This window comes from Phoenix dactylifera, chromosome 17 (genome assembly GCF_009389715.1).
Source record: "Phoenix dactylifera cultivar Barhee BC4 chromosome 17, palm_55x_up_171113_PBpolish2nd_filt_p, whole genome shotgun sequence".
Classification (NCBI taxonomy): Eukaryota; Viridiplantae; Streptophyta; class Magnoliopsida; order Arecales; family Arecaceae; genus Phoenix; species Phoenix dactylifera.
The window spans coordinates 2,807,431-2,830,480 of record NC_052408.1 but is presented as its reverse complement, the minus strand read 5'-3'; the positions used below and the strand labels follow the sequence as shown (position 1 = coordinate 2,830,480).

Below are 23,050 nucleotides of genomic sequence, written 5' to 3'. Positions count from 1 at the left end.
GCAAACATGCTGATTGCCAATGCGGGAGTATCAACTATCAGTTACTATATCATCTTAGATGCAAGCCAATGGCCTGCCAGTTTCTTGGTTCATTGATGAGAAACAATGCCAATATTATAAAGCTTTGTAATTTCCTGGAAAGTTGAATAAGGGAATGTAAATAACCATTACTGTTTCAATCTATGATACAGTAAACATGATCAACATTCTTAAGTGAGTGAAAAGCTGAAGTAATGACAAACTATTTTTATATTGTTGCTTTGGTGAGTTTAATTGACTTCCAAAAGCAAAGAAAATATATGCTTCTTTTATTGTTGCTTTTATAGGTATAAAGTTCTGAGCTGAAGCTATCAGAAATTGGTTTGGTTGATGCAGATGACAAATTGCTCAGCAATGAGTGGAGATCTGGTAACAGTGGTCAATAATAGGCATCCAACCGTTCCACCTAGCCCCTGCTGAGCCTTCTCAGAAGGTTAACGGTGCCTATAATTCTCAGATCCTTACAACATTAATTCTAGGTGTTGCACTGTTACAACAAAATGCTATATCTTCTTCTGCTGATTTGCAGCTGTTGTTATGGCATTAGCCATGTTAGAGTCAAGTTATGTGATAGAAGACATGCTGCTATCAACCACATGAATCAGTTACAGCATAATGAGATTCAAAGTTTGTTTTGTAATTTTGCTCTCTATTTCTGGTGCATAATTGATCCAATCAAGATGAAGGAAAAAAATTTATTCAACCTTCTCAACTCAATTGTTAAAAAAAAAATTCAGAAAATAGAAAATTTGATGACATTAGGGTTTAAGTGTGCTTTTCTTCCATTAATCAATAACAAAACTGAGTTACAAAGCCTTTACTTATACTAGTAAAGTCCATCCTTACATGATTCGGGTTGGATTCCTCTTTTAGTTAAAAGATGACACATTTTTTCCGAAATAGAGATAACTAGTAAAAATAATTATGAAAAGGTTAAAATCAAATCTAAATTTCTACATCGATTTTGTCTTCAACCGTTGTGCCTAATTTTTTCCATATTAAGAGATATGTTCAGTCAAAGTCTTTCTTGGAAAAAAAAATTGCATAGGCTGGTTCATTTGAGTGCCCAAATGATAGGATTTGGTCTTGATTACTCGGTCCATTATATCCTTAAAAGATGGTGCCATCTTTTAAAGCTCGAAAAGTTACCCGATTTCAAAAAAGAGAATATCTCAATCGGATGTTGTATGGGCACGTTAGGGCCTCTAAAATGTTTGGTGCACAATTATGAAAAGGTTAAAATCAAATCTAAATTTCTACATCGATTTTGTCTTCAACCGTTGTGCCTAATTTTTTCCATATTGAGAGATATGCTCAGTCAAAGTCTTTCTTGAAAAAAATAAATTGCATAGGCTGGTTCATTTGAGTGCCCAAATGATAGGATTTGGTCTTGATTGCTCGGTCTATTATATCTTTAAAAGATGGTGCCATCTTTTAAAGCTCGAAAAGTTACCCGATTTCAAAAAAGAGAATACCTCAATCGGATGTTGTATGGGCACGTTAGGGCCTCTAAAATGTTTGATGCACAATTATGAAAAGGTTAAAATCAAATCTAAATTTCTACATCGATTTTGTCTTCAACCGTTGTGCCTAATTTTTTCCATATTGAGAGATATGCCCAGTCAAAGTCTTTCTTGAAAAAAAAATTGCATAGGCTGGTTCATTTGAGTGCCCAAATGATAGGATTTGGTCTTGATTGCTCAGTTCATTATATCTTTAAAAGATGGTGCCATCTTTTAAAGCTCGAAAAGTTACCCGATTTCAAAAAAGAGAATACCTCAATCGGATGTTGTATGGGCACGTTAGGGCCTCTAAAATGTTTGATGCACAATTAGCTTTCTGATATAGTAGATCTCACTTCTGGACTCTATCAAGTTCTCATAGTGGTTAGAATGATCTATATCGAGTCTGGTAATCCTCCTTTATCAAGGCTCTTCTAGTTTAGAGAATTTAGCTCTTACTAAGTCAAAATTGAAGATGGAAAAATATTTACTTTCTTATTTCATGGTTAAACCACCTAGCTTTGCTAGAAAACTTATCTTTCCGGTTGATCTAAAAAGACTCAATCCTCCCACCTCTTATTTCTGAGACCTTCCTCTAGTTAATACAGTCTTAATCTAGCGGTCTTTCCTATTCCATCCATTGGTCATCCATATCTAGTAAAACTACTTCCTAGCTTTGGCCCTCATCTACCATAGATGGCTCAAATAGCTTTAAATTCTCAACATTAATTATCGAGTACATCTCCATTTATAGTGGCAAACTAGAAGGAATTCTCTCCCATTTTCTGCAGAATGTTGAAAAGACCATATCGAATTGTCTTTAGTTCTTTCCTTCGCTCTTTATCATTTCTTTACCCAAGTGAAGCTATGATAGCTCTCGTTTTTGGAAGTTGCACTTCATGTAATACTTATCATATGAATCCTTATACTATTGTTGTGATATATAGTTACATTACACCTCAGCATCCTAATGCACCTCTTTGATATTCTTAAGGAATTTTTGAGCTCATGCTTGGTCTCCCTCCTCCCTGTTCTTTGGCACAGAACCAACTGCGAACTCTAGGTCTAGAGAACTTTATGGTAGATAGTCCAGCATACTTCAAACGGTGCCTTTTGTGTGGAACCATAGATAGATCATTGTAGGTGAACTAAGGTGGGCCAAGTTGTCAACCCAATTTTTCATATGCTTAGAATTGTAACCCTGAAGGAGTGCGCCATTGAGTGGTTCACGAACTTTATCTATCTATCTGTTTGCAAATAGAAGGTAGTGCTTCACTTCAATTTGGTGCCTATCATCTCCTACAAAATTCTCCCAGAATTTCTTAGAAAATGACCAATCTCGATCTAAAATTATGGAAGAAGGCAGCCCAAAATTTTTTCGTAGATGCTGGAAGAATAAATAGCCTGCTTCTTCTCCCATTACCATCTTCTTGTAGGGAATCAAGCATACCCTCTTGCTAAATCGATCAACTACCTGTTGGCCATTTTTTCATTCCATTCGAGCAAGTACCAAAAAATTTGGGGCACTAAGAAACTCTGTTGGCAGGCGGAGAAAGGAATCGAGTCTCAACGACAACAAGGTTGGTATGCACATGTGCCACTGGAGTTTAATCAGCCAAAAAGATGATGAGGATCGAAGGGAGGATACAGAGTAACATGGGTCCATGTGCCTTAACCGAACTTTTGCCATTATCATATCGTGATTTGAAGAAGATGGATTAGATAGGAATGTAGCGTTGGGCTATAGTAGAGGTGTAGTGCTGGGCTACGGCAAAGGTGTAGTGCTGGGCTACAATAAAAATCTAAGTTACAGCTACTCCTACAATAGAACTACTAGTAGAGTAAAACTAAGATAAGATAAAAAGATGCATTGGATTGATTGTTGAAGGATCTATATAAAGTACAATTCTACTTATTTATACTAAAACATAATAATTGTCCTAAAATATGATAATTGCCTAATCTGATGGTTGTTCCCTATGTCTGGCCTTTATTCCTAGTGGTTTTGATATATGATACCAGTTATCTTCTGCTACGCACATTCGATTGCATGGTTGCCCCACATTAACTGTCAGATGGATACTCATACCTTATCGATCTCAGCTTATCGTGGCTCATATTGGCTATCTTTTTTACTTCGGCCTTGATACAATCTTCTACACTTGGAAATCTTTGAGACCGATTCAGTTCTCTCAGTCTTCCACCAGTCATCTTGACATGCTTTGTAGTTAATCACGGTCAAGACTCAATTATTTGGCCCTCTTATCCACATCATAGCCGAACTCTCCTCCTTCGTCTTGTGCCTCCTCCACACGTGGTAGAATTTAGCACGGCCATACCTTGTCAAACCTAACAAGAAACATGTGACTTCTATCTATTTTGACTTGATCCAAATTGGTCCATGTGGTGCCTGTTTATGGTTGTTTTCTAGGTTATTGAGCTATGTAAACAATATGTTAGATAACCTATATTCCTGCATTGCCCTCAAGCACTGAAAGAGGGCATGTTCCACCTCATCATCTATAATCAAATAGCAATCAAAATAAGGGGAGATGTTTAGCCCCCTTCTAACCAGCACCTCACAGCATGGGATCCAGCCCTAGACAATCTTTTGTAGAAAAAACGCTACTCTAAGATGAACCCCCTAGCCTCAAAAGCCATCCGCTATCTATCATATTCACTAGCCCTTGCTTGTAGAGCATGTAGAGATTCTTAGATTTTATCTTAAAGCTGTAAGTAAGTCTCCACAACATCCTATCGACCATATCATGGCTAGGAATAACTATGGATAAGATCTTGCATGCCAACCTATCTCTAAATTGTTGGATAAGGAAAGGAGTATTCCACCTCTTTTCTCCCATTAGAAATAGGTCCCAAACCCTCAAACCCACATTAGCCTCTTGATTGATAGTGGTTGGCCATTGGACCAAAGGAATATGAGACACCCAAGCATCATTCAACACCTCCATCAACGTGCTATCACCAATAGACCATCTAATATTTTGTAACACAATCTAAGCATGGGCACATACCTCCTTCCAAATGAATGAACTGTTATGAGCTAGCTGAGAAATATGAGGAGCAGTCCAAGTCCCATACTTGGCTCTCATCAGAATGCTCCACAAAATGCCAGTCTCAAGGATAACCTAGCAGCATGTTTGGCCAACATCACCTTCGTCCTGGTCATTAGCGACTCAATCCCTAAGCCTCCTTCCCAAAGTGGCTAACGCACACTATCCTAAGCAACAAGATGAACCTTCTTTACCTCTCCCATGGCTCTCTAGAGTAAGTTCTTGGATATTTATTCCAACTTTAGTAAGAAGTACTTTGGCAATATAGTGTTAGTCATGAGGTAGATAGGGATAGATATGAGCACTAATTGCACTAGGGTCACCCTACCCATCATTGAGAGGAGCCTTGCTTTCCATCCATCCAACCTCTTTCTGATACTCTACTTCATGGTCTCACATTCAGCCTTCCTAAGTCTTCGACCTATAATTGGCACCCCTAAGTATCTCCACAAGCCATCCAACTCGCCAACTCCAAGCGCCTCTTTAATTGCATTCTTCAATTATGGTTTAATTTTAGGGCTAAAACAAACAGCAATTTGATTTGGTTCACTTTCTAACCAGACACCATACAACAGCCCACCATAATCTTAGCTTGAGTAAGTAGGAGGCAATTATCAATAAAGAAGAGGGTTGCTTGAGCCCCTAGAAAAGGCCAATATACCTCTAGCATTTGGTCCAAAGTGGCTACTCTAGATCTAGACAGAACATCAAAATAAATAGCAAAAAAGATAAGGAGAAAGAGGACAATCTTGGCGAAGCACAACTTACAAGTAGAAAAATTTTGCCAATATGCCATAACCAACGAAGTCAAATAAAACATAAATATTATCTGATCTGAGCCAAGAAATAATTTTTTTTTCTTTTTTCTTTATTAATGAAATCATGCCGCTGGAACCATGTAATTTCTTGGCAATTGCAAATTGAAGCTGTCGTTACCCAATCATATTGATTGGGCAAGATTAATTCTGGAAGGCATTCAACATCACGACAGCCTTCGTCCTAACCCTAACCATTTGCAGCCTCAATTCTACTATTTTAAATTGGCGGAAGTAGAAAATAGCCATGGTTGACTAATCATCGGAGAAATGCGATTAAAAAAGGTCTATAAAATGTGGTCAACGTGGAACAAACTTCATCATCTTGACATCAGTAGTGACCACAAAATGATACTTTTAAATAGAGAGGACGAGGTATAGAGATGAAATAGTACATTATTCCTAAAGCATATTTCAGTACCAAAATTGAACACCCCTCTCTAAATCTAACATTTTTTTTGGTACATAATCTAACATTTTGAATAAGCTCAAATGGAAACAATTGTAGTTCGAAGGCACCCAAAAGTAAATGGAGTGTTTTTTTCTCCTCAAATATGGTGGGAATGCCACTTCGCAAAATTGAACTCAAAACCTCTACCCAGCATGCACTGCCACCGAAATGGGTGCAAACCACCTGGAACAAGTCATGTTAGCATACCCTCGTCAATATTATGGCACGGATTTAATATAAAACAAGCCTTCTGAGATCTATTTTGACATCTCGCCTGCCATATTGTGATTTTTCTTCCACATTTTAACTTTCTTACAAGACAAACCAGCATGCTGCAACAGCTGCGAATCCATAAAATGCACACAGAAACCCCAAACTCCAACTATTTCCAATCCTTCACATTAGCTATTTTCCGCTCAAACAAAAATTCAAAGAGCAAAACTATCTAGAAACAATCTTCTGCCATTCATTGCGGTCTGTTTACATCTGTCTCCAAAGGACAAAAAAAAAAAAAAAGCAAACAATGAATCATTTAATTTCACACGATGACTATTGTTGCGGTTACCTGCGTCCTTGACAGCATTCAAACCAAGTTTCAACCTTCAGTAAATGGTAACAGAGAGGCAGGAAAGAAACATTATCAAATAAACATCATTCAGCACATAGAAGATAAAGATATACCAGGAACTAGCATATTATTTAAAAGAAATTCTTGATACGATCCAAACTACCATCATAGCAAGCCAGCGCGTCCTGAAATTATATCAGGAAAATTATAGACACCACCTTGTTTTCATGGCCGTGAGCAAGATTGGTGGAGGCATTACGAACGTCTCCAGATATACAGTCAGTTTTAATAGGGAACGATTATAGATTCTATGAGCTCCTGAAGTGGAGCAAGCTCCTTCTTGTCAATCAAGCCAAACTCCTGCATCAAATACATACAAATGTCAGCAAACTAGAACTTTCTTGAATCGACTGTATCGGGTACATGACACCACAAATATAGAACTAGCTCAAATGAAATAACATATTATGCACCTTGCAGTAATAAAAGTTTGCAACCACCAACCAGTAACATAAATTCATGAAATTAATGAAAATAGAATGACATGCAATATGCTGTCCTCTGCAGAATTCATGGTTCCAATGGTTGGCAAGGAACTACAGCTTAAAGGAAGCTTCTGATTCTATGCACGTCTCCTATGCAAAGTACAGATCTGACCTCAAAATGAGCCAATTCAGCTAGAAACTTGGACTCAGACAGGGTCAGGTTCCCCAGAACTGTTCCAATTTGTAGAAGAAATAAAGATCAGTTAATAGAGGATCTACTGAAAATAAAACTTGACAGGACCAAATGAGTTAGTTGGGTAGGCAAACCTTCAAGGGTCGAATGCCGGTAGAGGCCACATGGAAATATTTTCAAAAGGATGTTTAATAAAAACACAAGATTTAGTATCTATAGGAACATTCCCACATGCAAAAGGGCAAACCCCTTTTGATTTAGAGCAATCCACCTGTGTTAGTAGCTCCAGTAGATTTAACTACTCTTTCACTAACTAATTCTATTCAAGGAAAGAAATTCATGAGGCTGAAAGAAGACACTTCGAGACCATGGTATAGCTGTACTTTAAACCTTGAATTTAATTTTTGAGGCATCCCAGAAGGTAAAATGATTTCATTACAATTAGCTGCTTTGCTCATAATGTGTGCCTCTGCAACAAATGCAGTACCTGTATCAAACCTTGCTTCTTTACTCTTTTTGTACACAGAAAAACTTTCGAGGGTCATTCCTGAGTTCACAAGTTTACACCATGTCACTATTAAGTTAGGTCCCCTATTAGCTAGCAAGACTTTTAGGTTCATAAAAAGACCCCTATTTTCTCATTACTGCCAGGCCAGGAAGTTGGTAGTTCCTCATCGAGGACTGTTGTTGAGAGTCAGTAGGAAAATTTTCCAAAGCTTGACATATCACAACTTAATCCAATGCACTACATGAATTCAAGTTTCTTATAACAAAGTGTATATTGTGCAATCCTGTTCATGTTAACTTCCTCATTGTCATTAGGGCTGAGCCTGGTGGGAAACTGTATTAGAGTTCCTATGGATTGAACTTCATTTAGCAAGAAAAAAAAAGAAAGCTTTTTACATCTTTCATTCATTACAGTTTGCACTATTTGCATAATTGTCCATAAGATAAAAAGCCTAGACAATTGTAGGTGAAACAATAATAGAGATGCTTCAGTAAAAAATATTGAAGAACAGTAATGTAAACAGTGGGAAATAATATTTTGAGGAAAAACAAAGACAACGCTACCATGCAAAAGGTACTCCTTCACACACCAAAACAAGCACACACGCGCACACAGAGACCCCATCAGTTGACATAAACTTGCTATAAACTATGCAAGCATGGAGATACATTAAGAGTGGATCTTCGGAAAATCTAAAAGGTAAAGAAAGTTACAAGATATATAACAGTCAAATACAGCACAAGTTTTGATATTGATACTTGGTCAATAACTACCTAATTATTGTATAATGAATTTATATATAGGTCATTTAACAGAGTTTAATATGCAATAGCTTAAATTACTATAATCCATAAAATAATACTAACTACTACACTATATTGTGGATCACATATCACACTGAGGAACCTACCAGGTGGCTAATTAGCAAGCCTCATTGTTACCTATATAGCAAGTCTACATTAAATGTAATAAGTAAATTCTCTATCATTAAATTCAAATCATTCAGTTAGAGTAACTTGCATGGATTAATGAATATGACAAATCAAGCATATTCACTTGAATAAGTGGAGCATATGGGACATAAAAGTCTAATCCCAACTCATGATTCAAGGTTATAGCGCACATTATAATTCATCCATGATAATGTGAATTTTCGTAGTTTTGTGAATTTTTCTAGAGTTGGCAAGTGCCCATGTCCATGTACCGCATGTGCATTTAAAAGCTAGTGTCTGTGTGATTATGCTGAAATATCTAAGGATGGTACGCAACACATCAAGCATAATAAGTTACCAAAAAGTGGTGAATGATACTTTTTTCTACTATTTTTGAGATTAGGAGTGGATAATCCCGGATAATCCCCACCTTTTCTATCCCATACCCACCTACCCCCGAGGGGCTGACTAACTGCAATAAAATCCCCAGCCCCTGCTGAAGTGGTAAGGGGTGATACCATCCAAGCAAGAGTGCTCAAGCACTGGGTGGTCGAAAGGTGTTGAATGTTACGAATGGCAAACATGTGATTTTGTGATTTAGTAGGCAAAGGAGCATACTTTAACTTAAATAATGTAACTAGAAAGGATTTCTATCAGCAGTTAAGTGCTCTAACCAATAGGGTGGTCTTATACGACCCTGATAGTGTAGGTCTTGATATGCTCCCAACTTATGGATGCTTGAACAAATTAAATAATCATTTTATGAACTTTTAGATGAATTTCAAATCTTGGTTTCAGTTTCAGCCAGGTTTATGGAGTTCACATTTTGGCAGTATTGCAAGTTCCACTACAAGTTTCAATTTTCAGTCGAGAAAATCAAGAAAAAAAAGTAAAAGGCTTTGAGATAATAGGAGAAAATACAAGAAGACAATAAAAGATATCAGATAATATTTTAAGAGTATATTTTGTTGATGTAGATACTGTATTTGTATAGTTTCGACAGTACCAGACTTAACATTGGCACTTGTTTCTATGAATATATATTCTTTATTTCTCAATTCCTTTGAATTCATCACAGTTAGCAAGTTGAAGCTTTATACAACTGACTGCATTAAATTCATTTTCTTTATTTTCTAGTAGAAATTCCAAATATATTAAATTATTGTATTTTTGAAGGCTAAGTGATTATTAATCAACTGCATGTAATTATAGAATGTTATATTTATTTTATGTAGAAAATAAGTTATTTATTTGAATTGCCTTATATTTAGTTCGCCTTAGTATTCATAATGTGTTGTAATAAAGGCCATTTTTGAGGCCTCGAACCATCGAAGTTCACATTCATTTATTATCTCAGCCTTTAACTCAAGAAAAAGAACACAAAATTAACAAAAATTAACATTTGTAGCCTCTCCTAATACTGTACAAAAGCAGCAATAGTTCTCAACATTTCAATTCCGGTAATAACTGTAATTAGATGCCTACTTTAAAGACTTAAACCATGCTAAAACTTATATAGGAAAGAGATTCGGGCATTGCTGGACTCCAAGGGGTCAAAAGGAAAACTTTCCTCAAGTTGGAATTCCTATGATGAATTCTATGCAAGATAAGAGTTCCATGTGTTCCAGAAGGCAAATTCATAGTGATTTGTTGGTACCAGCAAAACTTGAGAACTTATCTAACATAATACAGCAAATAAATCTCAAACAATTTCATGAAGAAGGTAATATTAGAATCTAATATGCATCTAATCCTAAGCAGTCTAATTTCTTTAATCTTTTAAAAACATATTCTACATCCGAAATCTTTAGCTGGCATGTGCATTTACATATGCATTATAACTAGTGCAATCATAACCATAACCATTCAGCCTTTTCCCAATGATTTAAGATCGGCTTTATGGATCATCATTCACCTTCAAATTCAGATCAATTTCATAGTTTTTGACATATTATTCACAACCAAATGTCAATCTGACATCAAGTCCTCTACCCTTCACATCCCAGCTTGGGACAGGCCAATGTACTAGTATACTTCAATTAATAAAGGAATAACCACAATATGATTGTAAACACCAAAATAGTGCTTAAAAAACATCTATAGCTTTCTTCAATTAGTTTCGGTCAAAACTGGCTGAAACCAATGAAATTGGATCCAAATGGGCCAATATTGTTGAAACTAGTGCTTTAGAAGGCAGATGCAGTATGCAGGCGGTCAAGGGATTACATAAAGCATAGCCATATGCAGGCCGCATCTGTGGATATATATATATACACACACACATGTACATATACATATACATATATATACACACAAAAAAAATACAAATATGCAATTCGGGTTTAGGGTGTGTATGTGGTTAGTATTTTTAATTATTTAAAAATAAATAAAACAAAACAAAAAAGAACAAGAATGATTGTAATATTCAGTAGCAACATTAATAACAATAAGTAACAATTAAAGCTTACTATCAGGTACTTAATACATAATAGCAATAGTTATAACATAATTAACAAATTGATATTCTTATACCCATATCAGGCCTGTCTAAAACCAATATCCAACCTTTCCATCAGTATGAACCACTCCACCTGTGCTGAACCATATAAGGATGTGTAGTACATGTGGCCTAATAAGCTAAGTTGGCATATAGCAGCTGCACAATGCTAGGTTACTACCTTGTAGGTCCATATGCAATGACCGCAAATTGTAACTGCATGTTGGCAATACAGTGCAGTTAGGAGGCACCATGTCACATACCATATATGCAGCCTTATGAAAACTAGCTGAATCATTTCAGCCTCAGCTGAAACAGATTGGTTCCTTCCAAAACATTTATCTTTGATTTATACATAGATATTTCTCTTAGCACAAATGAATTAGGCAAAGCAGCCCCTAAGATGTATCAAGAATAATGGTTGATTTTAAGAGGTTGGGCTCCTCGAGGACTCCTTGTCCAGTTAAGGCATATGAACCTTAAATACAAATTCAGGTGCAAGTAATTAATATTCTCATGAGTCTCAATACAACATAAATTTGTATTCAGTACTAGCTGAATAGTTGGCCCCTTTATAAATCTAAATCGGGCTTTTTCGCCAATTCTTTCTCCCTAAAAAGAAAATAAGAAAATAAGGTCTTATCATGTGGACCAGGATTGGTTGACAAAGAAGGGCTACAAGCTAACTATCAAATACTATTCCTGTAATTGCTTCAACAATGTCTAGATCCTATTTTAGTTAGGAACTGAATGAAGTGATTGGATTGCAGATGTGAGCTATCAGTATGTTCAATTGATCCATCTCCTATAGTGAAATAAATTTTTAGCAAGATAGTGTACATCCTTTTATCCATGTGTTTTTCCCCTCATACCACATTGCATCAACATACATATGTTTGACTCCCCTATCTTCATATCTGAATTTTAGGAATCTCGTTGTGTCTAGCATATGTAATTTTAAATCACTATTGCATGATTTCCATACTAAGTATGATATGTACTACAATAATCATTTACTCATGTATATGACTAAATTCTACAACATTGAGAAAAAATAGAAATAAATATCTAGCTGTTAATTTCATAATAGTTTTCAAATGAACTCATTATGCCTACAATATTGACCAAAAGAGAAATGCAGAAGCCCAATAATTTCAGGCTGTCAATGAGATTTATAGCACCCTGATGTAAGGCTGAAATCACTAGAAGAATCCTTATGAAATTTATCAAAGTACTTGCATGGAATAAATAATATTGGATTAAACAACTGGCAGAGACATGACAACCTATGAGGTCCTATGTTGTTCATCAACACATTTAGCCAGTTCAAAGCCACCACATTGTCCTTCTGAACAAGGCATAGTTGTTTAGTTTACTATTTCAGAATCTTTACAAGATCAATTGTCATCTTAAAGCAAGCTAGGCCGAATTAATTTTCAAGTATTGAATTGGTTTGGCTCCCAAAATGTATAAAGACTCGGCTTGTGGCTGCACTTGCCTAGTCAAGTTGAAAATTGATTGAGTATTTGCTTCAGTGTATTTATTATCCAAGGATACAAGTGCTAGTCCATGCCAGCAGTGATCCACTGCACGTTGCAGCAGGGTATAGACCTGTCTAGACATGTGCCTACTAAGTCTTTTTCTCGTGATATGGCCCATGTCAGCAATGCAAGTGTATCGGCAGAGCACATACCTTGTCAGCCACTAGCAAGCACATAAACCAGCATGGTCAATTGAATCTTTGATATTACCCTTATCTCCTAATGTTCATAATTCAATGGTTCTTGAATCAAAGACTCACCAGCAATGGTTTAAATCTCGGTAACAGGCCATGTCTCCATTTAATCCTGGAGGGCCGGGGAGCTGCTGCGCGGAGGAGGCGGAGGCCGGAGAGCTGTTGCGCGGAGTCGAAATAGGAGATCGGAGGCGGAGTCCCTCCTCCGCTTCCTCTGCGCGGCGGCTCTCCAACCTCCGCCGCCTCTGCGTGGAGGCGGTTGCTATGCGGAGGTGGCGGAGAACGGAGATTGCCGCGCGGAGTCGAAATAGGAGAGTAGAGGCGGAGCCCCTCCGCCTCGGTGCGGCGGCTCCCCGGCCTCCGCCGCCTCGGCGCAACGGCTCCTCGATAGAGGTGGCAATCGGGTCGGGTCGGACATAAACGGATCGGGTCAGATGCAGGTCGGGTCAAAAAATCATAAACCTGAACCCAACATGTTTATTTAAATAGGTCAGAAATTACAACCTGAACCTGACCTATTTAATAAACAGGTAACCCGACCCGACCCATTTAACCTGTTTAATAAATAGGTACTGTTTGCCCAACTCAATCCGACCTGTTTAACCTGTTTACCCGACCCGTAAAGATAAATCTCTCCTCCCCTCTTTTCCTCTTAACTATATATTATAATCTTGCTGGCGTTTACCATTCCATGTCTAATAAATATTAAATAATAACATGACTTCTCCCATCCCCATTTGCCTCCTCCCACCCTGCGTCTCCCACCAACCTCTGGCACCCTGCTCCCTCTATGAAGTCTCCCTCGCTCTAGTGATTGAAGCAATAGTGGAAGTCATCGATGAAGAACTAGCAGCAAAAACAACCTGCACATCCTTCCATGCTCTCTTCTTCCAGCTCCCAACTCTTTCGATGTCTCTCAAACTTCCTTGTCTTTGGCCTCGATCTGGCTTCTCGTCACTTTCTTCGGCCGAGTGCCGAGTCTGCCGACGGGGAGGAGTGAGAAGTGAGAACCTAAGCCCAAAGATGGCGTTGCGGCAAATGGGCGAAGGATGGAACTCGAAAGAACTAAGAAACAGGAAGCCGGAAGGAAGAACCGAAATCCGAAGAAGAAGAGGAACGCTGCTCTCGCTCTGGTCCTCACTCCTCCATCCTCTAGACGATTAGACCCATGGACAGCTGGACTCTAGTTACTACGGCGGAATGGCGGATGGAGAAGACGCACTATGTTTATGGTCCTATGGGCTATCCAGCTATGGACGGCAGGACAGTCACAGGCTATGGACGGCAGGAGGATGGTCATAGACTCACAGTCTCATAGAGGCTATGGACTTCCTCAAGCTTTACCTTTTCAAACACGCAAATGGGTGTCATTAATATTTAATCAAAACTCTTGCAGATAGGGAATTGCGGAAAGACGTGTCAGAGGATGAGAATTGACAGCAATCAATGTTGAGTTCGGGAAGTCCTTAGACATGCTGAGCTGCTCTGTTTTAAAGAGTATTTACTCATGTCAAATCGATAAACAGTCTGGTACGATAAGTCATCTTATCGTTGGAGCATTGGCGAGCGTGTTTAGAGCTCCGAGTAGACAGTAGGAGGAGGCTTTTTTTTTGGATTTGGGCTGGCTCTAAACGGGTTAGGCAGGTTAGATATCTAAAATATGCATCCGACCCAATTAATAAACAGGTTAAACGGGTCAACCTGTTTATGACCCGAACCTGTTTAGGCCAAACCCGAACCTGTTTATGGCAGGTCGAATACGAGTCGGGTTAGCGGGTCGGGTCATATTTTGCCACCCCTACTCCTCGGCCCTCCGCTGGCCCTCCGCCGGCCTCACACAGCCTCTCTCTTCTCTCTCTCTTTTCCTTTCTTCCGTTTTTCCTCTTTCCCACCTTTTCTACTGTGCGGTACAGGCCCAGCACGAAACGACATGGGGCCATATCGACCTGTGCCATAGGGCAACTAGTCCGGAGCCTCGTACCGGTACAACAGTTCTTGCTCAATACCATATTGTTTTGATAGAAAATAGGATTGGGACGGTGTAGACACCGATTCTCTCTTGAACCAGGATGTATCGACTGTCCTGGTTGCTTCCAGCACTCAGGATGGGTAGGATGGACTGGAACGACTATTTTTTTATTTTTTTTTCTTTTTATTCTTGTTGTTTTGGCAGTTTTGAACTATCTTGGCCATAGAGTACCATCGGTTGGCCTCCACCTCCCCTTTCTTTCTTCCTCTTCCTCTCCCTCCCTCCTCCGCTCTCTCTCTTTTCCTCTTTTCCTTTCTCCTTCTCCCCCTCCGTCGCTGGTTCTCATTTTCATTGCCAGAACTGTCCCGATCCGCCACCGATACAGCTCGATATGCCCCAAACTAGACAGTTCAAGATGGCTCCACCGACCATGGTATTGAGGATACTATCTCGTTCCAACGGATCTAATCCTGGTATTGAGGATACCTTGTTATATCATGTCAATCAAATGCTTAGCTATGTCATCGGTCACATGCTAAGGCAAATAATAATAAAATCAAATTCATATCAGTCCATACTGGTCTATGTCAGTGTCTTGACTAGCAACACTAGCATAGACTGATATGCACAATATTGGGGGACTCGCCGCCCTAACCATGCCTGCATCTTGACAGCAAGATATGTGACATAGAGCACAGACTAGCATGACAATGTAATTACAATCCATGGTTTCCAGCAGGGTCTAGAAACTAGTCCAAATTTGATAAGTGAGGACTTGTCCTGTAGCACTGGCATAGTATGTACCATGCATGCTAGTTCTTGGCACACAATGGCACCGTGGTGTACCGAACATTTGCATACAGCTAGCATTCAACACACAGTTTATAACTTTATATCATTTAGGTTCCATGTGACATAAAGGCATTAGAACAGAAAGTATTTCCAAAACAGCTATGCTGACAGACAATTTAATCCATAAGACATTCCCAATTATCTTCTAAAGTTACATTGTAGAATTTTACTACCTTTCATCTCCTTGGATTTTCTTGTTCAGAAGGTAAGGATTTTAAGCTGACTTACCAATGACCACGAGTGATTAAAATTTTTTGGCCTCATAACTACATAGTTAACAGGGGAAGTTGTCTTTATGAAAGGCTGCTAAACAGATTAGGTTGATGCCATCTCAAACCAGAACCAATCAAAAAACTACAACTTGGAGCCATTGAGATAGTTCTAGAAAAAACGCTACAGTTTCATTTCGATATAGAAGACAACCATACCAAAATATCTGACTAATTAGTATGTTGATCTAACTTAATCATTGATACGAGCTTGAAATTGAAGAAGATTTTATCTAGATCAAGTTATATAGTCACCAACCTATTGGTGCCATACATTTGAATTTAGAAATATATACATATGGCAGATGGCTTAGATGAAATCCAGAAATAAGATCAAACTTCAAGAAACAGGTAACCAATAGTTCCACTGAAGCGGGGAAATTGCTGAATCAGCATGAATCTTCATTTAAAATCATAACATCCCAGCATGCTTGACCACATAAATGATATAGTTCAATCACATAGTGAGTATTTGCAAGATAATATGCTGAGAAAGTAAGCGCAACATTTTATTCTTTTTAGGTGACAGACAGCATATGCTAGTTTACAAACCAAACCAGTAACAATACGTCGCTTCCCTGAACAATATGAAATACGTAACTTGTAAAGTACATGTGCATGTAAACATGAGTCTAGACCTTATCTAGTGCTATCAGAAACTTCAAATAGATAACACTTATAAAATATTCATAAAAGAAAAGTACTAGCACGTAAGAAATCTTACATATGTAAACAGAATGAAATGCTTGAAGCAGGTGTTAAGATGAGCCTCTTCCTTGAGACTGACTATCTTCTGAAAATGAGAGTGGTATATGTGCGCGTAAACGCGGAATAAACGCTTGAATATAGTCCTTACAACTTCTTTAAAATTTGGAGGAAAAGGTGTTCCTAAAAAAAAAAGACTGAGTAAGTAAACATGAGGAAGAGCATAATTATAACCATGTCCACTAAGCCTTATCCCAATTATCTGGAGTAAATGCCACTGCAAGAGATATAAAATTCTTTGCATCCATATTATTTCCAAAATACTACCAAGCCTTTGAGGAAATATGGATTCGTTATCAAGCTGAGCTTCAATCCAGTCCATCAGATACTCAACATATTTTGGTGCAGAAACTTCTATGGGCTTCTTTATTTGCACACCATCAGCCCACCTATACTCGTACCTGCATAATTTCCCTCTCATATGTATGAATTGATTATGCATCCATGCAATTGAAATTATATATAGGGAACAGCTTCTGTTATTTAATTTTGATTACAGTGAAGAACAAAAATCATCCTACATTTTGCATTTAATATATAACAATGAAACCAATAAGATACTTAAACATGGTCATACAATCATCTGCTATTTCAGTTGCATTACATCTTATAGGACAGTCTATGACATAAAATTTACGAAGTTTCACCACAGAAGAAAAATTCTAGATGTTGATACACAACCTTCGAGTTGAGAAAGCTGTGACTCGAAGGAAAGACATGAAAAAGGATGCATAAAAATTGAAGTATATGAATAATGTTACTGCATGAAAGAGCAAACCGGTTCGTATAAATCTAGTTCAAAATTATAGGTCATAAAGTTTGCTGCTTTGTCTAAGGGCCATCCACATCAATACGAAGCATGCACTGTTTAGAGATGATGTGGTCCTGGGAGTCTTAACAGGGAAGCATTTACAGATAATGGTAGAAGAGATCATATTAGGAAGTTACTTTTGGAAATAACTAAATAAGGCATGATTTATGTTTTAGTTTCTATCTGTAAAAGATTAATTGAGTGGGATGGAAATGTTAACTGTCATAACTCATAAGAATATAATCCAGATAACTAGAAGTCATAAGTCACACAAGGAGGACAAACTACAGCCAGTTGGCCAATCTTGAGGTCAAAAATCCATAAAGAACGTACCAATGGAATCAGTTCCCTGACATTGTAAGGCTTATTCAAGAAGATAATGTGGCATTTTACAGGATGTAAGCAAAAAAGAAAAAGTGAAAAAGAAGCTGATGAAAAATGTATTAACAAAATATGGACAGAAGAAAGAAGCTCAAGTAATTCATGACATAGGCAAGGAAGTTTATATCTAATATATGATTTTGTTGAATTAATAGATATGATGTAAAATGTAAAGGTGTAGAAAAATGTAAATTAATTGATAAACATCAATTCACATGAATGCCAGATGGTTATGTTAGAGAAGTCTTAATTTCAACATGTTCCAACTTGAAATAATATACTCAATTTCCATAGTCTAATTATAAGAAATATACGAGCATTTTGGTAGTGACTTAAACTATGAATAACTTGTAGAGCAAGCATGAGAGAACAAAACAAATAGAGAGGAAGTAGCAGTTTTATTTCTTGGAAGCAGATTTTAAAAATGCAAAACATGGAATTAACCTTTACTTAATCAAAGCATCAACCATATAAATCAAGTTTCCTGATTCCTGTGGTGCAAGTTATGGTACTAACTCCACTCAGAGATATATGATATTCCACCATGATAAGAATACAAAGAAACTGCTTTGAAATGTCGAAGCATCGAGATTAAAGGCATAACATATAGCATCAATCATGACTACAAGTAACACAATAATCATTCAAACATCAAAGTTGTCAAACAAGGCAATAAAAAGTAAAAAACATTAGGAGGTGACAATCCTCACTAATTTTTTATAATTTCAATATCAACTTAAAATAAGTTCCCAGTAAAGTGATAAAACATACTTTGGCCCTGCAGTCATCATTGGACAGCTCTCAGGTGTGCAAAATTCTGTGAGCGTGCCATAGAGCAGATTCACCTGGTTGAAGAAATCCACAGCTGAATAACAAACATCCCAAAAACAAGGATTTAGCCTCTAGACCAGCATCAAAATCTTGAAAAGTCTGACGGAATGGAACCAAAACAACTTATCTTTAAACATTTAATTAAGCTGCATCCATTCACTTATTCAGTGAGCTAACTTAAAGGCAGTACTTCTATCAATTGAAACAAATCCCCAAAGGAAAAAAAAAAAGAAAATAAAAGAGGACATTTAAAGAAAGGGAGCATATGCTGAGAAAAGCCAAATTCAACAAGAGAAAGAATATTACTATTGACGGCAAGCCACTCGTTGAAATCCTCCCCAGGAGGAAGCCTTACTGCTTCCCTAAGGTTTCCACTACCCAAAGTGGCATCTATATGTTTTCTGAGTTGTGCACCCTGCATATGGAAAAAAAGGCAAAAAGTTATGAAATCATCATAAAATTCCCTACATAGACTTATAATAATTTTTGCTGCACGCTGTGATATACTTTTGAAATTAAAACAAATGTTAAGTGAGCTTAAAGGATTTTACCTCTGCATGAAGTTGTCATTAGTAAGAATTGTCTTTAAAGTTCAGATTAGCATTTTTCACAAAAAATGAATAGTTAAATGAGATGCAAAACCAATATATCACTCTACTGCCCCATTATTTCTTGAAGGGTATGGTAAGCAAAGTGATATAAGCCCAAGCAATTGTTTATTATATTTGGTAATAACTTCTGTAAACAATTGAAAAAATATAAAGGATTTTAGAAATTCAGTCCTTTTCTATTCACAAATTTTTCACCCAGTTCACGGAATAAGAGATGAGTAGGCAAAAATACAGAGAAAGAAGTCGAAAATGCATTACTGGCAGAAGTTTAAGAAGTATAGTTATCCAAAACTTAAAACTAAATTAATAAAGTGAGAATAATTTTGCAATAATACAAGAAATCGTTCTCAAAGTAGCAAGTCCTTGAATCAGAAATGAAACAAAAAAATAATAACAGAAGATATAAATTGACATTTTAAATCTAGTTTAAGTCATGTAATCCTTAATTGAAGAACAAAATGATCATATGTCGTTAGAGAGCCAACCTTGCTACCAGATGGCGCACTCTTTTTTGGTCGGAATGTCCTTTGGTTCCTGAAATGGAGGAAAGTGATATAAGAAGAATTGTACAAGGAAAGAGCTAAAAGCCAAAAATTTTCAGTCATACATTTTAAAACCTTCGCTGATCCAGCAGTATCACTGCCAGACTTTCAATCCAAATTCTTTTACATGTATCCAACAGAAAGAAAGGAGATAAAATCAGAATGTCTATTAACCAGCTGCATCCTAAGATATTATTTAGAAAAAACTTATGTTATCAAAATTAATCAAAAAATAAAAAAGAAAAGAAAATCCAGCATGGATATCCAATGTAATTCAACTAAATGTAGGTAGAGAAGAGCACCATAAAATCATAAAATGAGACTTTTCTCCCTTGGTTTTTCTAAATAATGCACCAAACAAGTAGTATTCAAAAAAAAATACAGAAAGAATCCTTTTGTAAGTAAATATGATATATTAAAACCACATTCAAAATTTCCAAGTTTTCATGCCACTTTTATGAAGATCCACTGCAACTCCTGTCATTTCTATCTAGAGACTCCAATTCCATAATCTTATACAAGAGACAGAATTAGTAAAACACTTTTGATGAGGATAGACTTTCTCTTTTATATGACTTCTCTTGGAAACTGTTGACCTGATGGGTAACTGAAAATGTCATAACGCTACAACCAATTTCTTCACAAATATAAGGTCACTATGATATATAAATCAAATATATGAAATACAAGATCTTAAATGCTATAAATAGGGGCACATCTCCATGCCTATTTTGCTCATAGTTAAACTATCACAAATGGTAGTTGATTACACTATCCATTTAGGCTACTCGTGCATTTCCTTTGACTGATTCATTTTTACTCTATCTTCCTAATCTTATCAAACAATTGAATTAATGCCTTCATTTAGCCATTTTTCCTACATAATCTCATGCTCATGTGTGCATTTAACTGCTCATTTTCTCAGTTCACGCAGCAAAGGTTGTCAGTTTTATGGAGTAGAGGTGAGTGAGAGTGTGAGACCATTAAAATTTTTGTAATTTAAGTAAGAGAGAGAGAGAGAGAGAGAGAGAGAGAGGGAACATGAATGTCCTCAGCAAATAAAAAAAGAAGGAACGCTAAATAGAAATGGATCATTAAAAAAATTAACCTTTGCATTTAAACAGAGAACAATGCAATTACCAATAAGGGATTACTTCTGCCAAATGCCCTAGCCAAAAGATGGCGCAGCGATTGATATTATATATTGCTTTCTTGTTGGTTAAATGTTTCAAATATCATCAAGGAACCAACCATTAGGTTCCAACAATAATAATCTGTTGGTAGCACATTCCTGATGTCCCAGAACTCAAATGTTTCTTGCATCTACATCTTAAAATCCCATTATTAAAGCCAAAGAAATGTTTGCTATAGCATAAAGAGATTCTTCCCATCTCCATTTTCTGTCATTAACCTTGCAGGCAAATGGACCACAAATAACTGGATGAGCTAAAAATAAAATAAAATAAAACAATCTAGACATCTGAGTATTAATTAAAATTGGATAACCTGCCATAATCACATATGCACTTCATTCATCATGCTTTGATCACACATCAAGATGTCTCAAGTATCCAAGAAGCATAGTACTTCAAAAGTGCATCTCAAACACATTGATCCTCCTTTGCCTCAATAAAAGGAGATGCAAATTCTACAATGGCTTGGGAGCAAATTCTCCCTCACTGATCTCTGCACTTTGAATGAAAATCCTACCCGTAGAGGGCCTGCAACCCAGGCAAATGACCCTTTATTCAAGAAGTAGATTATTGCGGAAATAATCTGATTCTATACAGCAGTCCCAGATTAATATCCCAGTGTTATTATTCAAAAATCTATTCCAATCTAGTTTTTTTTTGTTTTTTTTTTCTTAAACATCTGCTGCAACCGAAATGAGCACACTTGACAATATGTTGCTTGATTACCTTCTTAATCGTTTCAGTACGTTGTTGCCCCTCATACTATCAAAACATCAATTTGAAACTGCCATGCAATCTCCCTGAGTTCCACTTTCCAGGTTCCAAAGCCAAATTTTTAAAAGAGACCTAACATATTATTCATCCAACTACTTTGTTTTATAATTCCTGCGTAAGATACTCATTAACTAACCATCCAGTTCCAAGGCCAAGATTCGATGTGCTTCATCAATTGCATTCAATACAGCAAAGAACCTCGACATATGTATTATACTTCATCGCAAAACATTTCATTACGGAGTAAGCCCCCAAAACAAAATAAACAAGAAGAAGTAATCAACTACTCACCAAATCAGCACAACCATCAGCAGCACTTCCGCTGTTTTAAGTTTTAACTTCTAATTGAGATCAAGGAATCAAAATCACCCCTTTAAAAATTTAGCAAACCATCAAATAAGGTTGTCAATGGCACAAATGTGAAAGTGAAGCAAGAAGATTGGGACTATTATTCCATTCTCTGCACCAATTTCTTCCCTAAATTTGAAGCTTGTGAACTTTCAAAGAGATCAAAATATAAGAGTATTGAAAGAATTAGCAGCAGAAACGGATCAAACCCCAGGAAAAAACAAACAAAAGAACTCTCGAACCCAGCATCAGATCGAGAAACAATAGATGGAGATCGAGACGAGATGGAGAAAGGGATCGGATGGTACCTTCCGAGACCAAAGAGGCTCATCGCCGATTGGGTTTGGTCGACGAGATCGAGATCGAGATCGAGATAGAAATCGGGATCGAGAAAGCGCGCTCTTGGTTCCCTCTATCGCCCTTGTTTCGCTACTCGCTCGCTGTCTCGCTCAATTTCGATCCCTCCCGGCCCAAACTCCTACGACATAAAGGAGTGAAGCCGGGAGGCATTCCCGACCTCCGGCAGGGCGAGGCTAGGCAGAACTACGCCCGCATAAGAGTTTCCACGCGGGACCAGGATTACCGCCCACGTTCTGCGATGACGCTATCTCATTCGTCTATTAATGCGCGTGTCGGGAGGACAGCAAGTGTCCGCACGAAAACTTACGTTGTAGAGACCAGAAGATGGAGCTGGGTGAGTGCGAGCAGCTTCCCGACTTGTCCCTAGCATAGCCTGAGCCCAAAAGGCACCAAATTGGAGCCCTTTTTTTAATAATTTTTTTAAAATTTTTCAAAAATTTATAAAATTATTTTAATTTTTTATCAAATATCTTAATATTTAAAAAATCTTCTAACCTTTGCTCTGATACCACTTCTGTCACGACCCCCGCCCCGTTACCGGCAGGCCG

General features: G+C 37.3%; 1 protein-coding gene across 1 annotated transcript; it reads right to left on the bottom strand.

Annotated features, from left to right (window-relative positions):
* Window positions 1-6,310: 6,310 nt before the first annotated feature.
* On the bottom strand, window positions 6,311-22,694 carry LOC103724094 (MOB kinase activator-like 1A). The gene is made up of 7 exons (XM_008815246.4): window positions 22,451-22,694; window positions 19,771-19,819; window positions 18,981-19,089; window positions 18,615-18,708; window positions 16,919-17,052; window positions 16,611-16,774; window positions 6,311-6,806 (listed from the first exon to the last, which is right to left on the bottom strand). The coding sequence occupies exons 1-7, from the start codon at window positions 22,471-22,473 to the stop codon at window positions 6,732-6,734; spliced, it is 648 nt and encodes a 215-aa protein (XP_008813468.1). The 5' UTR covers window positions 22,474-22,694; the 3' UTR covers window positions 6,311-6,731.
* Between the last annotated feature and the right edge of the window lie 356 nt (window positions 22,695-23,050).

What these genes read in the sequence shown, in the direction of transcription:
- LOC103724094 (XM_008815246.4), bottom strand. Translation starts at nt 22,473, where the DNA reads ATGAGCCTCTTTGGTCTCGGAAG. An exon ending in AGCCTCTTTGGTCTCGGAAG is followed by an intron (nt 19,820 to 22,450) that starts GTACCATCCGAT and finishes CCTCCATTTCAG; the next exon opens with GAACCAAAGGACATTCCGAC. An exon ending in CGAGTGGCTTGCCGTCAATA is followed by an intron (nt 18,709 to 18,980) that starts GTAATATTCTTT and finishes TTTGTTATTCAG; the next exon opens with CTGTGGATTTCTTCAACCAG.